This window comes from Lycorma delicatula, chromosome 11, assembly GCF_047948215.1.
Source record: "Lycorma delicatula isolate Av1 chromosome 11, ASM4794821v1, whole genome shotgun sequence".
NCBI classification, from domain to species: Eukaryota; Metazoa; Arthropoda; class Insecta; order Hemiptera; family Fulgoridae; genus Lycorma; species Lycorma delicatula.
Genome location: NC_134465.1, coordinates 76,929,449 through 76,948,702, shown reverse-complemented (window position 1 = coordinate 76,948,702; position 19,254 = coordinate 76,929,449). Strand labels below are relative to the sequence as shown.

The following is a 19,254-nucleotide window of genomic DNA, read 5'->3' as shown; positions in this document are numbered from 1 at the left end:
GTTATCATTTTTGCTTTTATTTTGTACATATTTAAACGCACACGCGCATGCATACATACACATATACATTCACTCATACAAACACTGGGTGATTCAAAAGGGACTTTGCAACTTTAAAAGCATATAAAAATCTATTTAGATAACTTACAGATTCGGATCAGGTCTCATTTCATAGGAAAAAACATCAAGTTTTGACTCAAGAAACTCCCACATTCGTGTAGTTTATTAGTACCGAATTCGGCCACCAGTGCTGTCACCAGTGTTGTTAAAAATGAATACATTTACTGGTGCAGAATGTGTTCGCTGTGTGTTTGGTTTCACAACTTGCAGTCAGCAACTGCAGTTCAACATAATTTTCATAGAGTACAGTATGGAGCCTTCTTGTAGTCGTACAATTTATTCATGGCAATAAATCTTCATTGAGACAGGTTGTTTTGTTAAACATACAAACTCAGAAGGATGCCCACACGTCCCTCAAGCTATTGTGGAACAACTCAGATAAACTTTGCACATAGTCCAAAGAAATCAACTCAACATGGGTTACATGGGATTGGCATTCTACAAATGACTGTGTGGTGCATATTACATAAACGATTGTACTTGAAGCCATACAAACTAATCGTGGTTCAACATAGTTGCTTGGCTGCAATTTTGTGTGGAAATAATGGTTAGAATTGCAGGCAGCAATACATTTTTAGACAATGTAATTTTTAATTATGAATCAACATTTCACGTCAGTGGCAAGATGTACACCCATAACTGCTGAATATGGGGTAGCGAAAACCCCCATGAAACTTTGCAGTACATTCATGATAGTCTTAAAGTTAATTGGATATTCTAAGGTTATAATGTAGATATCAAACTAACAGGACATAACTTTAACATAAAGTCATTTTATGAAAATTATGCAGTTTTGAGCATTACCCACATTCATATAATTCAATTATGAGTTCCATACGTCGATGATATTTTGGTAGTCTATGAACCTGTTGTAAATAATGAACACTTAATTATTTTAAAAAACTTAATTCCCATCATAATAATTAAAAATTTACCTCAAAACTTAGAGAAAAATAAATTTTTTAGATGTTGACAGAAATTAGTAAAAGTAATAAAATTGTAACATCTGTATACAGGAAACCAAAAACTAATAAAATAACTATTAACAGAAGTTCGAATCATCTGTGGGCACACAAAATTAATGCATTTACAAACATGTTAAATAGAGCAATACATTACATACATAATAATAAAGAAAAACTAGATTCAGAAATAGACATTATAAAATTTATTGCACTAAAAAATGGATATAACACATCATTAATTGATAATATTTATAAAAACCATAAATAAAATCTAATAATGAAACAACATTGATACCTATAAATAATAAAAGTGTTGATGACAATATTTATACAAAATATTCCTATACTAACAACATTATTGAAAATTTGGTTAATGCTTACAATGATCAAAAATATAAAGTAGCTTATAGATCATACAATCATATAATAAAACATTTAAAAATCCATAATAATGATAATGATCCTAATAATTTGTGAGGTATCTATAAAATAACATGCAATGATCGTAACAAAATTTATATTGGGAAAACTAGTAGATCATTTAGGGCAAGGTTTGCAGAACATTTTAGATCTTGTAAAAACAAGTTAGGTTTCTCCAGTCTTGCAGACCATTCAATAAACATTCAATCACCGATTTGGATACAAATTTGAATGTAATAGAAATTGTAAAAGGATGTGATAATAATAAAAGAATATTAAATATTTTAGAAAAATATTATATAGACAAATGTAGACAAAAGTTTAATTTGATTATTGTGCAGACAGAATTTTATAACCTTCTTTATCAAAACTGTCTTAGATAACAGCAAATTTATATAATTTAAATAAATTTAAATAAATTCAAATAATTTCAGTACAGTACTATATGTGTGGCTAGCCACATAAAAAAAAAAAATAATTTTTTGACTTCATATTTTTATGTTTACAATTTTATTGTTTTAAGTTTATGATTTTTTTAAAAAGAAAAATTTTTATTAACTGATCATGAGGGAAACCCTCGAAACCACTTTTGTGAAATTACAATAAGCATAAGGTAAGAAGCATTATTGAATTCTGTACTCTTGGTGGTAAACTGTTTTTTATCCTTTTGTCTTAGACATAATTAATTAGTACTGAGGGGAATATGGACAAATACAATAAAAAAAGGATTGATTTTGCTAAGTTATATATATATTTATAAAAAAATGTAGTTATGTTTTTATATTGCTTAAAAAATATTTTCTTGTATAATTTTCTTTTGGCTTTGAAAAAAAAAATTTTATTAGCTAAACCTTTTATTGTAAACAAAATGGCACCTCTTTGTTCAAATCAGTTTGTAAATAGCTGAGATTTGGCTTAAATTGTTAAAGTGGATTGTAAAAATCTTGCAGTCCTGACAATGTTGTGCCTGTTATTTGCATAGCCATATCCACTTTATTTGAACATCACTGCGATTCAGTGTGGCTACAATTAAGATGTAAAAATACCTAAATATGTACATAAATTTGAAATATACTTCACATCAGTATATATTAAATGGTTAAGTGATGCATTAACATTACATATACCCAACTTGCTGGTTGATTATATTTAAAGTCAATAGAATTAGAAATATCACAGACCACAAAGAAATGTACTCCAGATGACTTTTGCTGCTGACTTATTAATTGGTTTGTTGGATTAGGTAGATTTAGTTGTATAATTGTATACAGTGTTATTCTTTTATATTAAAAAAAAATTATATTTACTTATTTTTGTTTACTTTTTCTAGAATGCTCGACAGACATGGGATGTTGATTTAGATATATCAGCACCACAAATATTCTTAGTTGAACATTTCACTGATAAAAATGCAATACTTTGTATGGTTGATTTTGGTAAATTACATTTTAGTAACCAAGATCAAGATATTATCAATAAAAAATTAACAACTGAAACTATCAGCGAGGATGATGATGATGGTAAGTTTTATTAATTTTTAACAATGTTTATTTTAACCTTTCTTCAAAATGAATTTGGTTAGTTTTTTACTGAAATTTATATCACATTGTAATTTCAAATTTTTTTTTGATTTTCTTTCTATGTTTTTTCATAAATTTTTATTTTTGCTAAATAGTATTAATCTTATTTTATAATAAACATTTTTCTGAATAATTTTGTGTAAATTTTATAATTATGCGATGAATTTTTACTTTCCCATCTCAGTAGTGCTATAGCTCTAAAAGTGAAAGTATTTTAATTGGTCCATTTCGGGCATATGTGGTTTTCACTGGATGTTGATGTTTTAAGAAAAACCAGATGGAAATTTTCTGGATTGTTAATGTTCGTATGTATGTGTGTTTGGTGTTAACTTCTAAATCACCTTATATTTCCAGACTACTGGACCAATTTTGACCAAACTTGGTCAGATAACTTCTGCATATGGAGCATTGATGCCATTCAATTTTCAAGTTTAAAGGTTACAGGGGGTGAGATTGTAGAGCAAGGTCAACCTCAGTATCTCAAGATTTTGCCTAATTAAGGTCATATTTTTCATAGGTGCATTTGTTAACAATTAAAAAGTAACACTATTTGCAAAAAAATTTGCAAAATTGCACCCCCCCCCAAAAAAAAAGAAGTCTGCTGTAGTCATCTACTATGTAGTGATGTCAGAGGTGAGCGGTAGAATTAAATAAATGAATAATATTTAAAGTATAAAAAAGTAACTTGGTCTGGCTGGGTCTCAACTTGATCGCCCAGTTGACTCTACCTAGTGTGTTAAGCCTTGTGGCTACACTGGTCTGCCGACCATACAAGCAAAATTTGTTCTATGTAAGTTGTGAAATTACATTAGTTTAGTTGGTACTGACCATCACCACTAGTACTGCCACACCTGTGCGAATTAAATATGATATGTGCATGCACTTTAGTTAGAATCATTTAATTAAATAAACAAAAAACTATTATATTTAAATAAAATTGTAAATATTATTACCATTTTATTATTACCAATAAAATGGTAAATTTTTTTAATTAAGTTGTGTGTGTAAGCCGTGCATCAGAAACAACTGTGTTGTCAGCTTTTTGTTTTTAGTTAACAGATTTTTTAATGAATGATCAGTAAAGTTCCAAAATCACATATAAACAGTCTTTTCACTTTTTCACCAAAATTTATTGCTAAAAAAACTACAATAAAAAGATTTACTGTTAAAAGATTTTGATAATTATTATTATTATTTATTTATGCAGTAACGATAAGCTTGCACCCCTTACAGTTATCGATGGATATAAATGAATTTTGTAGAATGTGGAAAATACCGTGCCTGACCAGGATTTGAACCCAGTACCTCCAGGTGAAAGAGAGAGACACTAATGCTCCACCATTGAAATCAACAAATTATAATCTACCTTACCAAACAGCATTTGTTTGTGTATCTGTGTATACATCCCCCTTAGTTTAGCCCTGGAGTGCACCGATCACTAGTAGAAAAACCTGATTCATTAGTACATGTCTCATGACGGTCAGGTGTATACTTGTTATAGTTATATATTGATGTACCGTATATATATATATATATATATATATATATATATTGATGTATATGAAAGTTTTTGGAAAATTTAGTACTTTTAACCAGATCCAAATTTTTGGAGGAAAATTGCTAATATCTCGAAAATGGTCGATCCTAGCGCTCTGAAAAATTTTTTTGACCCCCTCAACTGTAATCCTACCGCTGCCAGTTGTACCTGTTCGAGGACAATATTTTCAAGTGCCCCCAGGGTGCCATTTGGAAATTGGGGAGGAGTGTGATGGGGTGCCATCATAATATCTAGGCAACCAATCATTTGATTTCCATGATTCAAATGGATCTGAAGATGATTGATGGATGAGAGTATCTGAAATTGCAGAACAGGTTGAAATAAGTTACGGCAACTATCAAGCAATCATCACAAATGATCTACAGTTCTGTAAAGTATGTGCCAGATGGGTCCCTCACCTTTTGACTGCAGATCAGAAGTTGAGATGTTTGGAGGTCTTTCAGGGGCTTACAGCAAGGTTTACAAAAAAAGGTGATGCATTTTTGAGTCAGATCATCACTTGCGATGAAATGTAGGTCCACCACTACACTCCCCAGTCGAAACAAACCAGAAGGAGTGGCAGAGAAAAGGGGAGGAAGCCCCAATGAAAGCGAATACTTGACTGTTAGCTGGCAAGGTTCTTTCAACCAATTTTTCAACTAGCAAGGCATTTTGCTCATTGATTTTTTGCATGAGTGATACACAATCAATGCTGCTTATTACTACAAGCTGTTAAACAATGTGAGGGCTGCATATCGCCACAAAAGATGAGACCAAGTGATTCAAGAGACCATCCTCCTCCATGACAACGCCAGGCCCCATACTTCAGCTCTGTCAGTCTCAGAACTAGAAGAAATGCACTTGACTCAACTTGATCATCCTCCCTACAGCCCGGGTCTATCGCCTTGCAATTTTCATTTGTTTGGGCCACTTAAAGAAGCTCTAGGAGGGCAGTGATTTGAATATGACGAGGGCGTGGAAGAATTCGTAAGCTGTTGCTCCTGATGCAACCAGCTTCATTCTACTATGGTGCGACAAAAAACCTTTTTTCTCGCTGGCAAAAATGTATTTCTAAAGCAGGAAACTATGTTCAGTTTCACGTCCTCCTTATTATTTATAAACAAACTATGTAACTCTTTTCTTCTTATGTATTTCAGGCGTTTAGATATATGTTAATCAAGTTTAGTTCAACAGCTGTTTTATAATATATGTAGTTCTTGATAATGCTGTTGTTAGAGTACTTTCATTTAAGTTGTTATTAAAGTAATTTTTTTCTGTTCTAAAATTTTATATTAAAATCATTCTCTTTAAAAAGAATAAGTTCAATAAAAGTTATCTTAAAGTTTAAATCAATGCTATTTAAAATGTAACTTAAAAATTTGAATCTAAATAAATTCTTAAATATAATACTTCAGATATAAATATTTTATATGTATACTGATTAATCTCAATAATGTGAGACAAGTTTAGCTACGAATATAAAACTCAAAATAAATGAGTTATATCTAAATCTATAATAAAATGTATGTATAATCAAAATATAATTGAGTACATTAACAAAGTATTTATTGAAGATATTATTGATCCAGCGGCATAAGTTTTGAATAATGGAAGGTGCAATTAGGCACAGTTAATTGAACAAACTATGTAGAAAAATAAATTATATTTGTCTTTTATTTTTCAGTAAATAAATTGAAAAAAAAAATGAAATCCCATTTATATTTGATTTACTCTTGCACATTGATGATAAAAATATTAAAAACATTTTTTTTTTGCAGGTCTTTAGTTTAATACATTATATTTTAACAATTTTAAATAAAACTTCTGAAAAATCTATCTTTCAAATAATTAACATCATCCAATTTTCATATGAAAGAAGAGATTAGCATATAACTATCTCCTTCAGTTAAACATAAGATGAATGCATCCAAAATATTCAATTTTATTTTTCACTTAACCTCTATAAATATATCTGTGACCAGATGATAAATATAAAATTATATTTGAATACAGCTTTATGTAGAATTTTATGTATTTTTTATTCAGTTAATTGCTTTTGGGCTAAAGTTAATATCAAAATAGAAAATTTGACCTTTTTTCACTATTTTAACAATTAACATTTTGATCTCCAATGATGTCATGTGTACATTACACACAAATGTTGTTGTTGGAGAGGAGAGTTAACGTGATGCTTACTATATTGTGATATCATAAATGTTGGTAGTGTATAAAACAATAATTTCTCTGGTACATTATTATTATTTTAAACATAAGCCTCTTGATTCCAGAAGTGAAGCTTTCAGTTGCAATTTTTACTTTCTCTTCCTTTCATTTCTGTATTTTTCAAGTCCTGTCTGTTACAATATGAGATAACAATTTTAAAAATATTTATTATAAAATAGTCTATTTATTTAACATCAATTAATACAATGTACGATCTGATCTCTAGTACAATAACGTATTATGTTGATATTATTCTTAACAATATTTATTATTTGCAGAAGCATTCCAAACACCGTGTTCTACTCCACCTGGAAGTGAAGCTAGTTTATCAGTAGGATCACCATTAAGCCCCATAATTGATGTTAATAGTAGCTTTAGTGAATCGGCATTACAGTATCGATTATATGACAGGTAATTTGTAGATTATTTTATAATATTTATTTATTTTAATTTTCTGATTGTTTTATGTTCAGCGATTTTCATATTAATATGGTTTTTCAAACATTTTTATTTTGTTCTTTTTTCATTCTAGGTATCAGGTTGAATTAAATGATTTGCAGATATTGGTAGGTTATGTGAAAGATAATTGGAAATTTGCACACGTTAAAGGAACATCAACGTTACATGTTTTAGACCGTTTTAACATTATTCTTCAGGTAATCTCAATTTAGAAAATTTTTTATTAGTTAATTATTAATAATTTGGTGATCAGGATCATCAAACTTTCCTTTTCAATTTTTCATTTTTCTTCTCTTTTTCCATACTTTTTGTATGGTAATTTTTTTTTCATTGAAGTTGTTAGTTGGTCAGTATACTGAAATATAGATTTTGGTATGCTGGGTAAGCAACTTAAAACTGAACCAAACTAACTCGTACTGCAATTATTTGAGTGTCATCTTTAATGCTTATTGGTTGTATATGTTATTACAAGGGTGAATCAAATTTAAACAATAATTTTGCTATTCTACGCAGCCAGCAGTTCCGAGCTGGATGGCAAAATGGGAGGTTAATGTTTAATGTGTTAGAGAGGGGAAACAAGCTCGGTTAGCTCCTCCGCTCTTCTGTCGTCAGTACAGCCATGAGTGAACAAGAGGTTCCATCATATGTTGCACAACATATAATCATAAAAATTTTAACTAATGAAGGTGTTAAAGCCATGGAAATTTTAACTATTCTAAAGGTACAGTTTGGGGACACTACACTGTCCCAGAACTGAGAATATACACGGGCCAGGCAATTTAAGGGCGAGTGAGAAATGAAAGTCATTGACACCCAAGGTCAAGCCTCACAGCTGACAACATGCGTGCCATTCGAGAGCTTATCAAAGGTTATCTCCAGTTTACTCTTGAAGAAGTTGTGTCAGAAGTGGGTATCAGCTATGGGAGTGCTCAATCCATTATCACTAATCATCTTGGCTTTAGAAAAATTAATGTTCTACAGGTTCCGAGTTTGTTGACCGAAAATCAAAATGGGTCAGATTGAAGATCTGTGAGAGACTTCTGAATCAATTTCAGCAAGAAGGAAACAATTTTTGAGGCACATTATCACATGTGATGAGACATGGGTGCATCATTACACTCTGGAGTCAAAAATGGCAAGTAAGGAGTGGTGAAGGAAGGATGAGGGCTGCCCAGTGAAGGCCAAAACCCATCTGTCAGCTGGAAAAGTTCTCTCGATGATTTTTTTTACTCAAAGAGAATTTTAATCAATGATTCTCTCCACAGTCAATGAATGGTGAATGTGGCTTACTATTGCCAACTACTCCAGTCAAAAACTGCCTACTAAAACAAAAGATGGGATATGCCCATCAGAGATATCATCCTTCTCCTTGACAACATCAGGCCACACCATGATTTTGACTGGGGATAAATTGGAAAAAATCCCTCCCTACAGTCCAGATTTGTCCCCCTGTGATTATTTTTTGTTTGCGCCCTTGAAAGAATCACTTAGAGGGTAACGATTCAAAAACAATGAAGACATTGAGGAGAACATGCGCAATTGATGGTGACTCGTCCTTAAACTCTTTATGAATAAGGAATGTTTGAGTTCCACATTGTTGGCAAAAGTGTGTAGATCGTGCAGGAAACTATATAGAGAAATGATGAAGGTATGAATTGTGTATATTATTAATCAATAAATTTATAAAAAAATTATTTATATTTGATTCACCCTCGAACTCGCATCTATTATTGTCAATTGTGAACTGTTCATACTTCAGTGCAGTATAATTTTTTCCTTTGCAGTTTGTTTATTTAAAATGTCTTATTCAATCGAGGAAAGAATTGATATAGTGGAAGCTTATGTACATTCTGGATTCTTTCAAGAAATGCATCAAATATTCATTATAAAATTTTCAAAGTTCAATATCCCTGCAAAGAGTAGTATACATGATTCACTTAAAAAATGGCATATAAGTAGATTTCAAATGCAAAATGAAATACGTGACCTTCCATTAGGACTTCAGAGGATATCATTGACATTGAAAAGAATATCTGCCAATCCAAAATAACATTGTTTCCAAGAAAACATTTCAGCTTCTCAAAAACATCGTTTAGACAGATAGATCTGATGCTGTATATCGTATCAAATGAGGCATGGTTTTACTCAGTTGAGCATATTAATAACCAAAACTCCAAGTATTAGATAACTGAAAATCCTCATTGGATGTTTGAGCATTCACTTTGCAGATTGAAATCTGTGTTTATGGTATGCTCTTCCTAATAATTGTATATCAGGGCCAATATTTATTGGTTGTACTGTCAGTACAGAAGTGCCAATACAATTTTTTAAGAATTTCATGCTCATTTAACAGATCCTGAAAAGAGTATGGTTTCTTCCAACTGGATGGCGCAATGTGTTGATATAAACAATTCTTTAGCGCGCATTAATGCATCTCTTACAGAAGAAATAACTGTCAGCAGAGGACAGTGGTCTCTTTATTCCCTAGATTTGTCTAGCGATGATTATGGGGCTATCTGAAGGATCTCTCCTTAACTGTAGTTCCTCTATTCTTATAAATTGTTATTTATGAATCAAATCCCCACACTACTGATAAACTGAAGGTGAATATTAATCAAGAAATCGACATCACTGACAACAGGTTTTGATCAAGTGATTCTCAGTATGATCACTCCCAACACAAAAGTGCTGCATATGCTTATCACAGGGCCCTCACTTCCAACTTCTTTTGTAAAAATATGGTAAATGTATCTCAGCAAAGAGTAGCATATACATGATTCAGTAAAAAATTTGTGTACAAGTATGGTAAAAACTTTGGTAATATAAATACAGATTTTAATTTATGTTTTTATTTTTTCAATTCATATCCTTTTGAAGCAGAGGGTTAGATAAGCTTAGTTACAAATTTTCTTGAAAAATTAATGTTGTCTGAAAGAATTCTGAGATAATACTCTATTTTTACCGTCAAGCACTGGACTAGATCAAAGTTAGAAATTTTGATAGAAATCTTTGTTGATAGAAATGTAATATATTTATGTTTTACATGTATAATTAGATAAAAACTTACTTATTTACTGTTTCATGTAAAACACCTTTTTTTTTTATGGACTTTATAATTTAAAAATATTATTTTTAAATAGATTAATAATCATAGAAATCTATATGTTCTATATAAATCTATCTATAAATCTATAGAAGAAAGCAGTCTGTAGTAGTAAATATACAAATTTTTTAATCTATAAAAAAATAATTATTTCAAAGTATCAGTTATTCATGAAAAAATATTGCAACAAGACCCACTTTGTTTTGGAAGAGTTTTCAGCTAGGATTGAGTTAATGCCCACTCAAGAGTACGAGTTAAGTCTGTAATTTAATTTTTTTTCTAAATTAGAAATAATTTCTCTTATCTATTATCACTACTACTAATTATTATAATAATATTTTTGAATGAAAAATTAAATTATTTTTATTCTTTATTTTTAAGGTTGAAAGGCGAGTTGTGTATACAACTGATCCTTTGTTTCCTAGTTTAAAAATATCTGGAAATTTGCCAAAATTAATTCTGCATGTAAATGAACCCAAGATACAGGCTTTACGAACATTGTTCTCTGTTTTAACTGGTAAAGGATTAGTCTCTCCTTTTAAGTAAGTATATTATTTGTTTGTTAGCTTTTAGGATTTATTAAATATAGACTTAGCTAGTTATATTTTTTATTAGTAAAAAATGTGTATATATATATATTAAAAACACACTTTCTTCTGTAATTAATATATATATATATATTAAAAACGCTTTCTTCTTTAATTAATTTATGTAAGAGTAGGAAAACGAATCCATTGTGCACTTACACATTACTTCAGCTTTTTGTAAAATCCGTGGATAGGAAACAGAGACCTTGGAGTGGTACATAGGATTGCTGAGCACTAAGCTCTATTAAAGGAGGAAGGTGGTCGGTCGTTCTGGTAGGTAAGGCAGTGCCAGCATAGCCGCTATGAATGAAACCAGGATGGTGACATTTCCCCAAGGAGAAGAATAAAGTATGAGGAAGGGAACAAATTGATCTACAGATGAACATCTTTGATCAGGGTGGTTTAACATCTTGCCTAGATCCTAGCTTAATTGTCGCTTCATAAATCTTCAATTTGCATCATGTAATTTAATAGTTTGTCTGCCCGTATGTTATCTTATATTACGTTCTAAACAATGTTCTTGTTATTCAGCAGAATACAAACATAATGGAAAAGAAACATTTATGTGTAAATACTGAATTACTGATGTAAAGAGTTTTAGATGTGGAATTTTTTTTATATTCACAATGTACAGCTAGCATATTTCTATTCCTGAAATCAAAAATTATGTTTGCATATTCTACATTTGAAAACTAAGAAGGCATTTATAGAAAGTGATACCAAGCGCTATCATTTTCTACACTTTTGAAAGCATATGAACTATTTAAATCTAATACAAAGATTTCAGTCAAAAAGATATAAATTTTTCAATTTATCTTTTAAAAATTGTTAATTAGTTTTTTTCTTAATGTTTTTAACATGCCAAAATGTAATTTAAATACTGCTGTTAAACTGTTGCTGTATTTAATTTTTAATAATTGATTTTTTTAAAAAATACTTTCCATTATTGAAATGATAATTATATTGTTTCAGTTGAAAATTATAACACATTTTTTTCTGCCACATTTTGATCTGTTTTGTTTAATAAACATAAACTTCTTAAACCCACCCGCTTGTTAGTGAGTGTTGTGTGAGTTTTAGTCAGATTTTATTTGTTTACTGTCAATTTAATGAAGTTATTATACATCAAACTTAAACAAATGTTGCAATACCAATTTTCTAAAAAATTATGAGAGATACAGTTCCAGGAACTGCCTTGTTCAGTTTTCACATCAAATTTCTACCTTAATTTAAGTTCCAATAATTTCATTATGGCTTAATTTTAGCCTTGGAGCAGAAATCAAAACAATTTTTTTTGCAAACTACAACTTGAAAATTAAGCACTTCTGAACCCATGTTTATATGAACTTTTTTCATTATTTTAACTTTTAGAATGTATCCTGAAATTAATCCATTATACTCTATATTTATTAATCTTTGTAGCAACTAAAGCTGTTTTTAATTTAGAATATTTTTTTCATACTGGCTAGTTTTTTCGTGTTTGCATCCAAGCTAGAGTTTGGTTCTAGAGTAACCCTTTTCAAGCAGTGGAAGGTTACAGTAATTAGCTGTTATTTAAAAATTCAGTAATTTTCTTTTATTGTTGATATTGCTTTATAAAATTTTCATTTAGTTTTAGGGTTTCACATCATTATTACTGTTGCTGTGTACATTTTCTCCTTTGTTACTGCATAAGTGGGAACTAACTTTATGTTATTCTCTCTGAACATTATGCTATATAATCATTTTAATTATAAAAATAATTTTGTTTGTTAGGAAAATGCTGACATTTTTAAAGATTTTAAAAATTACCTTTTAGGATATTTAATAGTTTATTATGGATTTTTTTTCATTTATCCATTTATTTGTGTAATACTATTACATTATGTTATTTTTTTTCAAATTACATTAATTTTTAAACAATTAATATTCATTAAGTACATTTTTTCCATTACAATGTATTATTTTTATTCTTATTATATTGTGTCTTTCAAAAGGGTTAATGTTTATTAAATATCCTCTATGTTTATCTATCTTCTCATTATTTGTCTCTATTACTTTCCATTTTTGTTGTACTTCCTTCATTTTGAATCTATTTATCTTTTCTTTGTGTACCCTAATAGTCTTTATCTCTGTGGTTAACATCTTTCTTCTACTTCTGTGTGTTTTATCGTTTTTTTTAAATATTCTTCTATTTAGAGTGTTGATTACCTTAGCTTCAGAAAATTGTTGAAGCATTTGTTATGATCTTGCTTTTCTGAATTTTCAATAAAAGATAAGCATGTCCTTTTATATTTATATATTTATGTTTTTCTTTCTATATTAATTTTTTAATATTAACCTTATTTACTAAATTATCGGTTTTATATCACAATCTTTCTCCTCCTCAATATTTTCATCTTCTACACAGCCCTTTTTTACCAAATTAATTAAACTTGGATATGTTAATAAATGGTCCTATAATCTAGTTCAACTTTACAGGATTCTACCATAATTTCTTACTCATCTCTCCTATTCATCTGTCTTTTCATTTCAAAGTATAATGATATACCTTACAAGGTCTGTTTAGAAAATAACCAAACTTTATTTTTTAAACTTTATTATTAATTTTATAAATTATTAGACCTTGTCCCCTTCAAAGTACTCCCTCACCTGCTCACACACTTTTCCCAGTGGTGGTTCCACTTTGTGAAGCAGTTCTGTATAGCTTCATTTGAAATGGCCTTTAAAGTTTATGAAGAATTTGCTTTAATGTCATCAATAGTTTCAAAACAATGTCCTTTCATTGCTGATTTTAATTTTGGAAATAAGAAAATTTGCAAGGAGCCAGGTCTGGTGAGTAGAAAGGCTGAGGGAGGACGTCATCTGATTTTTGGCACAAAACTGATGAATTGACAAAGCCAAGTGTGTGAGTGCATCGTCGTGGTGAAAGAACCATGAGTTGTCTCGCTACAACTCTGGTCTCTTTTTGCAGATTTTTTCACGTAACTGTTGTGAAATGCCTTACGGCCTTATGCCGTACGTATGGTTCACTTTTTCATCTTTTCACTTTTTCAGGCAAGAATTCAAAATACATGATTCCATTAAAATCAAAAGAACAGAGAGAATCACTTTGACACTGGATGGAGACTGACGTGCTTTCTTGGGGCATGGAGATCCTTTGCCGATCCATTATGATGATTGAACTTTTATCTCGATGTCATATCCATAAACCCAGCTTTCGTCTCCCGTTATAATTTATGATCCTTTGCATGAATGTTTCATTGATGTTCTTTCTGCTGTTCAGTCATCAAACAAGGAACAAACTTTGCTGCAACTCAATCCATGTTCAATGAAAATTTCATGGTTATCCAGTTGAGATGCTAACCTCGAAGTCCTCTGGCAGTCAATCGATGATTTGCATGCATCAAATAATCAATTTTCAGAACATCGGTTGAAGTAGACAGTCATCTTTGATTAACTGATGACCATTTTAAATTGTGAGAACTATTCATAACATTGTGTACGACCTAGAGCATCATCTCTGTAAGCTCGTTTTAAAAGTTGAAACGTCTCTGTGAAAGTTTTCCACAGTTTTCATACAAAATTTTAGGTTGTATTGTTACTCCCGAATATTGCACATTATAAAAATCACTACTGATACTATCACTCAAATAACAATAACAAAAACTAGATGAGGTATCAACAGTCCAAAAACACATGCGGTTGCAGAGGAGGTTATGTGGAACACAATGTTGCCAACTGCATGTCTCTAAATATCTCTGTTAGCACACAATTAAAAATGTTCGGTTATTTTCTGAATAGACTTCTTACGTTCAGTATTGTTGTGTAATACCACATTTCAAAGACTTTCATTCTTTTCTATTCAATTTTTTTGTCTTGCTTTAGTTTCACTACTATAAAGCACTGTGTTCTTCCACCCTTTCCACACAAATATTTAAAACAAAGTTTTTCATCATTTTTAAAATTATATTTAACCTTGCAGACTGCTTTTTGCAGGAAGCTCTCTTTCCCTTTGATGTTTGCTTTTTTGCCCATTAATTTTTTTTTTTACTACCAAAATAATGAAATGCTTTTATTCCTTGTTTATTGTGTTCCTCCAACTTCATGTTTAATTCTCCATTTTCCTCATTTGTGTCATATTTCATCATTTTTTGTTTTATCCTTATTTATTTACAAACTGTATTTCTTTCCTAATAAAAAATTAATGCCATTCATTATTTCTTGTAGCTTCGGTTTTGGTTTCAAAAGAACAGTGTCACAATAAGTTATAACTTATATGTTTTCTTTCCTTAGAATAATTATTGCCCTCTCAAATTTGACCTTCAGTGTGTTGCTTCTTCTATGTACACATTGAAAAGTAATTTAGATAGACCACATTTGAATAAATTAGGTCTCATGTTTCTTCATCTTTAAACTTTCACCTAATTCTTATATACAGTGATCGAAAATTACTCTTTCTTTCTTTGAGATTTATTCACTCTGATTTTTCTAAAAATATTTTCTTGTTCATTCTCAGATACTTTTCCTAGATCTATAAATGATATTTAGATGTCTTTATTTTGTTAATGATGTTCTCTAAACTTAGTTTGACAGCCAGTATAGCCTTACTATGCTCATGCTGTTTCTGAATCTGAACCGGTCAGAACAAGTGTGGTCTTCTAAAACATCAGTTGAATAATTGTAAGAGTTTTTTTTTTTTAATAAAATTATAAAAATATTATTTTCTTATAGCATGTGTGACCAAAACATGTCATAAAAAAATTCTATAGCTCATTTTTGTTGATGTTAATACAACCATGATGTCGTTACTAAACTATGGTAACCTATACCATGTTGTTGGTGCTTTTATATTTGTTATATTCTAAATCCTTTCTATCAGTAACAATTCTGTGGTTTTAATTTTATGGTTTCCCTTCCACGCCTTAATATTTTCATTATTTCTATTTCAGTTTCAAAATTTTTATTTTCATCCTGGATTCTGCTTCACAGTACCAAAACAGTTGTGATATAAATCACTATGAACTTAAGGACTAATAAATTCAAACTTCCATCCATACTATAAGAGATTGATGGCAAATTAAGGATTCTTCATCAGGGACAGGACTGAATGAAGTCTGGACAAATTCATTGATCCAATGATGATTTATAGAAGCATACAAATAGGATTATTTATTATCTTATCTTCAAAAATTTATTTTTAAACTTTTATTTGTCATTCTTTTGTTTTATAAATATGCCATTTATATTGTTAAATGAATAGTATTATTATTTTATTTTATTTTTTTTAGATCTTATGAACAAAACAATGTTGAGGAGAAATTTAATCAGTTTAATGATCAGTCAGAAGCTGATATGAATTCTGAACACACAGACGTTGTCTCTGCTAAACTACTAATGTTACAATTTTCAGTTGACCAAATGGCGCTTGAGGTTTGTAAATTTTTGTCAATTTGATTTTTTGTTTTTAATGATTCCTTTAGTTGAGATATAATGTTTTTAAAGTTATGAAGTCCAGTCAGTAACCCCCAAGAGTGATTTTATTGTGAGTAAACTAATTGAGATAGGAAGAGGGTATTGCTGTCGTCCTTGAAGTGTTAGAAGGGAGGACTAGTGCTAGACTTGAGCCCTTTACCACAATCAACTGTTGCAAATGAATAAAAAATTTTTTTGCATTTTTTCGTTCATGGGAAAATATGGAACAACAGTAAGCATGATGTTCCATAACTTGGGAACATTGCTGTAGAAACCTACTCATTATTTTTACTGTTGGTTTATAGAATTGGGACCACACTATATGCATCTAGTGTTTAATGATTTGAAAAATCTAAAGAGGTTAAAATTAATATTGAAAGTAATTAACATGAAGAACATCATTCAGCAAGTCACAATGATGAAGTGATAAAAATTCACATGGCCGTGTGGGAATTACTAGTATCTCACCTCAGGTTTCTGACAACCATTATGAGTATGCATGTAATATTTATGCTTCTATGTTATACGTTGACATTAATGGAGGAGTGTAATGGTAGTATCTTTGCCTTTCATCTTAGTCAGACTTGACATTTTTCACACTATAATATTCATAAATGTTTATGAAACTATAATTAGATGTTAGCCTGTTTCTAAAAGGTGTCGATTTTATTTTTGCATATTTTTTCCTCCAGCAAGAGACATAAAAAAATATGATCCAAGAAAGATTCTCTAAAATATTGTGGGATTATAAAGCAGCTGGCTGAACAACAACAGTTCACACAAGGAAAGAGATGGAAGAGGACAGTTTGATGTCCAGTGACGATAATTTTTTTCTATTCTAACTGAACGAAAAAACAGGTCAATTTTAATTGTCGTGTACTGTCATTATTTTTGTAGTTTTTGAAATGTGGTATTACAAGAGAACCTTTAGAATTAGGTGGGTTGACAGAATTGAAATAAAGACGTTAAATAATGAATAGGAAGGGAAATGTCTAACAGAATCTTGTGAAGAGATAAACTAGATCAGTGAGCCACGTATTAGGAAATAGGAGTTTAATTAATTTGTAATAGAGGAAAATACAATTGTAAAGAAGGACAATTTATATTGGCATAATATAATAAATAAAGGAAAATTTAAGCTGTTATAAATATGTTGGGAATAAAATATACCCATAGACCTCAAAAAGTCAGAACTCATTTTTAAGTTTTCAGATCATTATTTGGCATCCACAAGTATGGTTCATTTAAACCTATATTTTGAAAATTACACATGCTAACTAATTCTTGGCTACCTCTACCAAACCGAACAAAAGAACTGTTTTTGTGTAACTCAATATAATACTTTGGCTTACAAGAAAGGGCCTTATTATGCATCCAACATTGTTTTTAATAAGTTACCAAACCATTTAAAAGATCTTCCCTCCAGTTAATTTGCTTAAAATACAATTAAAAGATTTTTTATTTTACAGAGACAGTATTACTCTGATGAATTTTTAAATAATACTAATTAAAAAAATGAAACCCTAAACTTTTTGTATTCTATTCAACGTGTACATTAATATGTGCCCAAAATAATTTTCAACAGTAGTTTCTTAATTGTGAATTATTTTTTTCTAATCTTTATATTTAATGTATTTACATTAAATATTTCATGTTTGTTTCTAAATAATTTTAATGGACTTAAAACTCATCTGTTTTTTATCTTAAAATTTTTAATTTTATAATTTATTGTATATTGACGTGATCTCTATAATGTATTCGTATGTTCTGATCAGAATAAAGATTTACTTATTTATTGATTAGAGAATAGCACAAACCGGTCAACTTAATTAATGATTTCTACAAAAAAAATTAAATAAACTGAGAACAATGATATTTAAATAATTTTTTCTCCTAATAAAGGATAATAATAAATTAACAAACGAAATTAAATAAATAAAAACTCAGAACTAAAACAATTATTAAATTACTTTCAAAAAATCAAAATAGATTCAGAAACAGTTTTTCAGTATTTTAAAGATAAGATATTTTTAGTAATTAAAGCTTTCCTCAAGGAATTTTTTGCATATCAAAGCTGCTACAGCATGCTCATATGAAATAATATAAATACCTCCACGGTAAACACTGCTTTTTAGCTGCACTTTTTCAAATTATTTAATTTGTATGTAATTTCATGTAATACCTGGCAGACAGATGTAAAATGATGTCTGCCCTCAGTTAAATTCAAGTTATGTTTACTGAATACAGAAACTTCTAGTCAATCTCTTAATGTAAGAATTATTCCTTTGAAATCTGTGTAAAGTTTTTCATATAGTTTAAATCTGTTTAAATCTCATTTGGTATAATGATTAAGATATTTTGTACAACTATAATAAAATCTTATAGTTCTAAATATTTTTTTTTAAGGTTCTGCTTCATTGTCATTTTTAATTACTACTATATAATTATTTTAACAGGTTCAATCACGAGGTCGTAGCGTAGCAGAATTACAAGTGGCTGGTGTTAGAGTGTCTTTTATGAAAAGACCTTATGATATAAATTTAACATTAACTGTACATAGTTTACTGTTAGTTGATGCTTTACAGACATTTGGACCGGATTTTGAACTTTTAGTCGCTAGTCATAAACATGTTGGGTAAGTATAATATATAATATGTGTGTTATTTCATCTTTTTTTATGTATAATATACAAAAGTAATTTTCAGTGATTTCTTAGAATTTTATTATACATTTTTATTAATACTTATGAAATTTATTTATAAAGTTTATAAAAGTATTGGTTTTTATCAAATAAAGTACTAAGAGA

At 29.7% G+C, this 19,254-nt stretch overlaps 1 protein-coding gene across 1 annotated transcript in view; it reads left to right on the top strand.

Annotated features, from left to right (window-relative positions):
* Vps13D (vacuolar protein sorting 13D) overlaps nucleotides 1-19,254 on the top strand; it is a 250,013-nt gene that overhangs the window by 61,496 nt on the left and 169,263 nt on the right. The window contains exons 11-16 of the mRNA XM_075378066.1: nucleotides 2,836-3,025; nucleotides 7,124-7,256; nucleotides 7,378-7,501; nucleotides 10,789-10,949; nucleotides 16,265-16,406; nucleotides 18,905-19,083. Of these exons, the coding sequence (XP_075234181.1) occupies nucleotides 2,836-3,025; nucleotides 7,124-7,256; nucleotides 7,378-7,501; nucleotides 10,789-10,949; nucleotides 16,265-16,406; nucleotides 18,905-19,083 (929 nt within the window). The remainder of the gene's footprint in view (nucleotides 1-2,835; nucleotides 3,026-7,123; nucleotides 7,257-7,377; nucleotides 7,502-10,788; nucleotides 10,950-16,264; nucleotides 16,407-18,904; nucleotides 19,084-19,254) is intronic.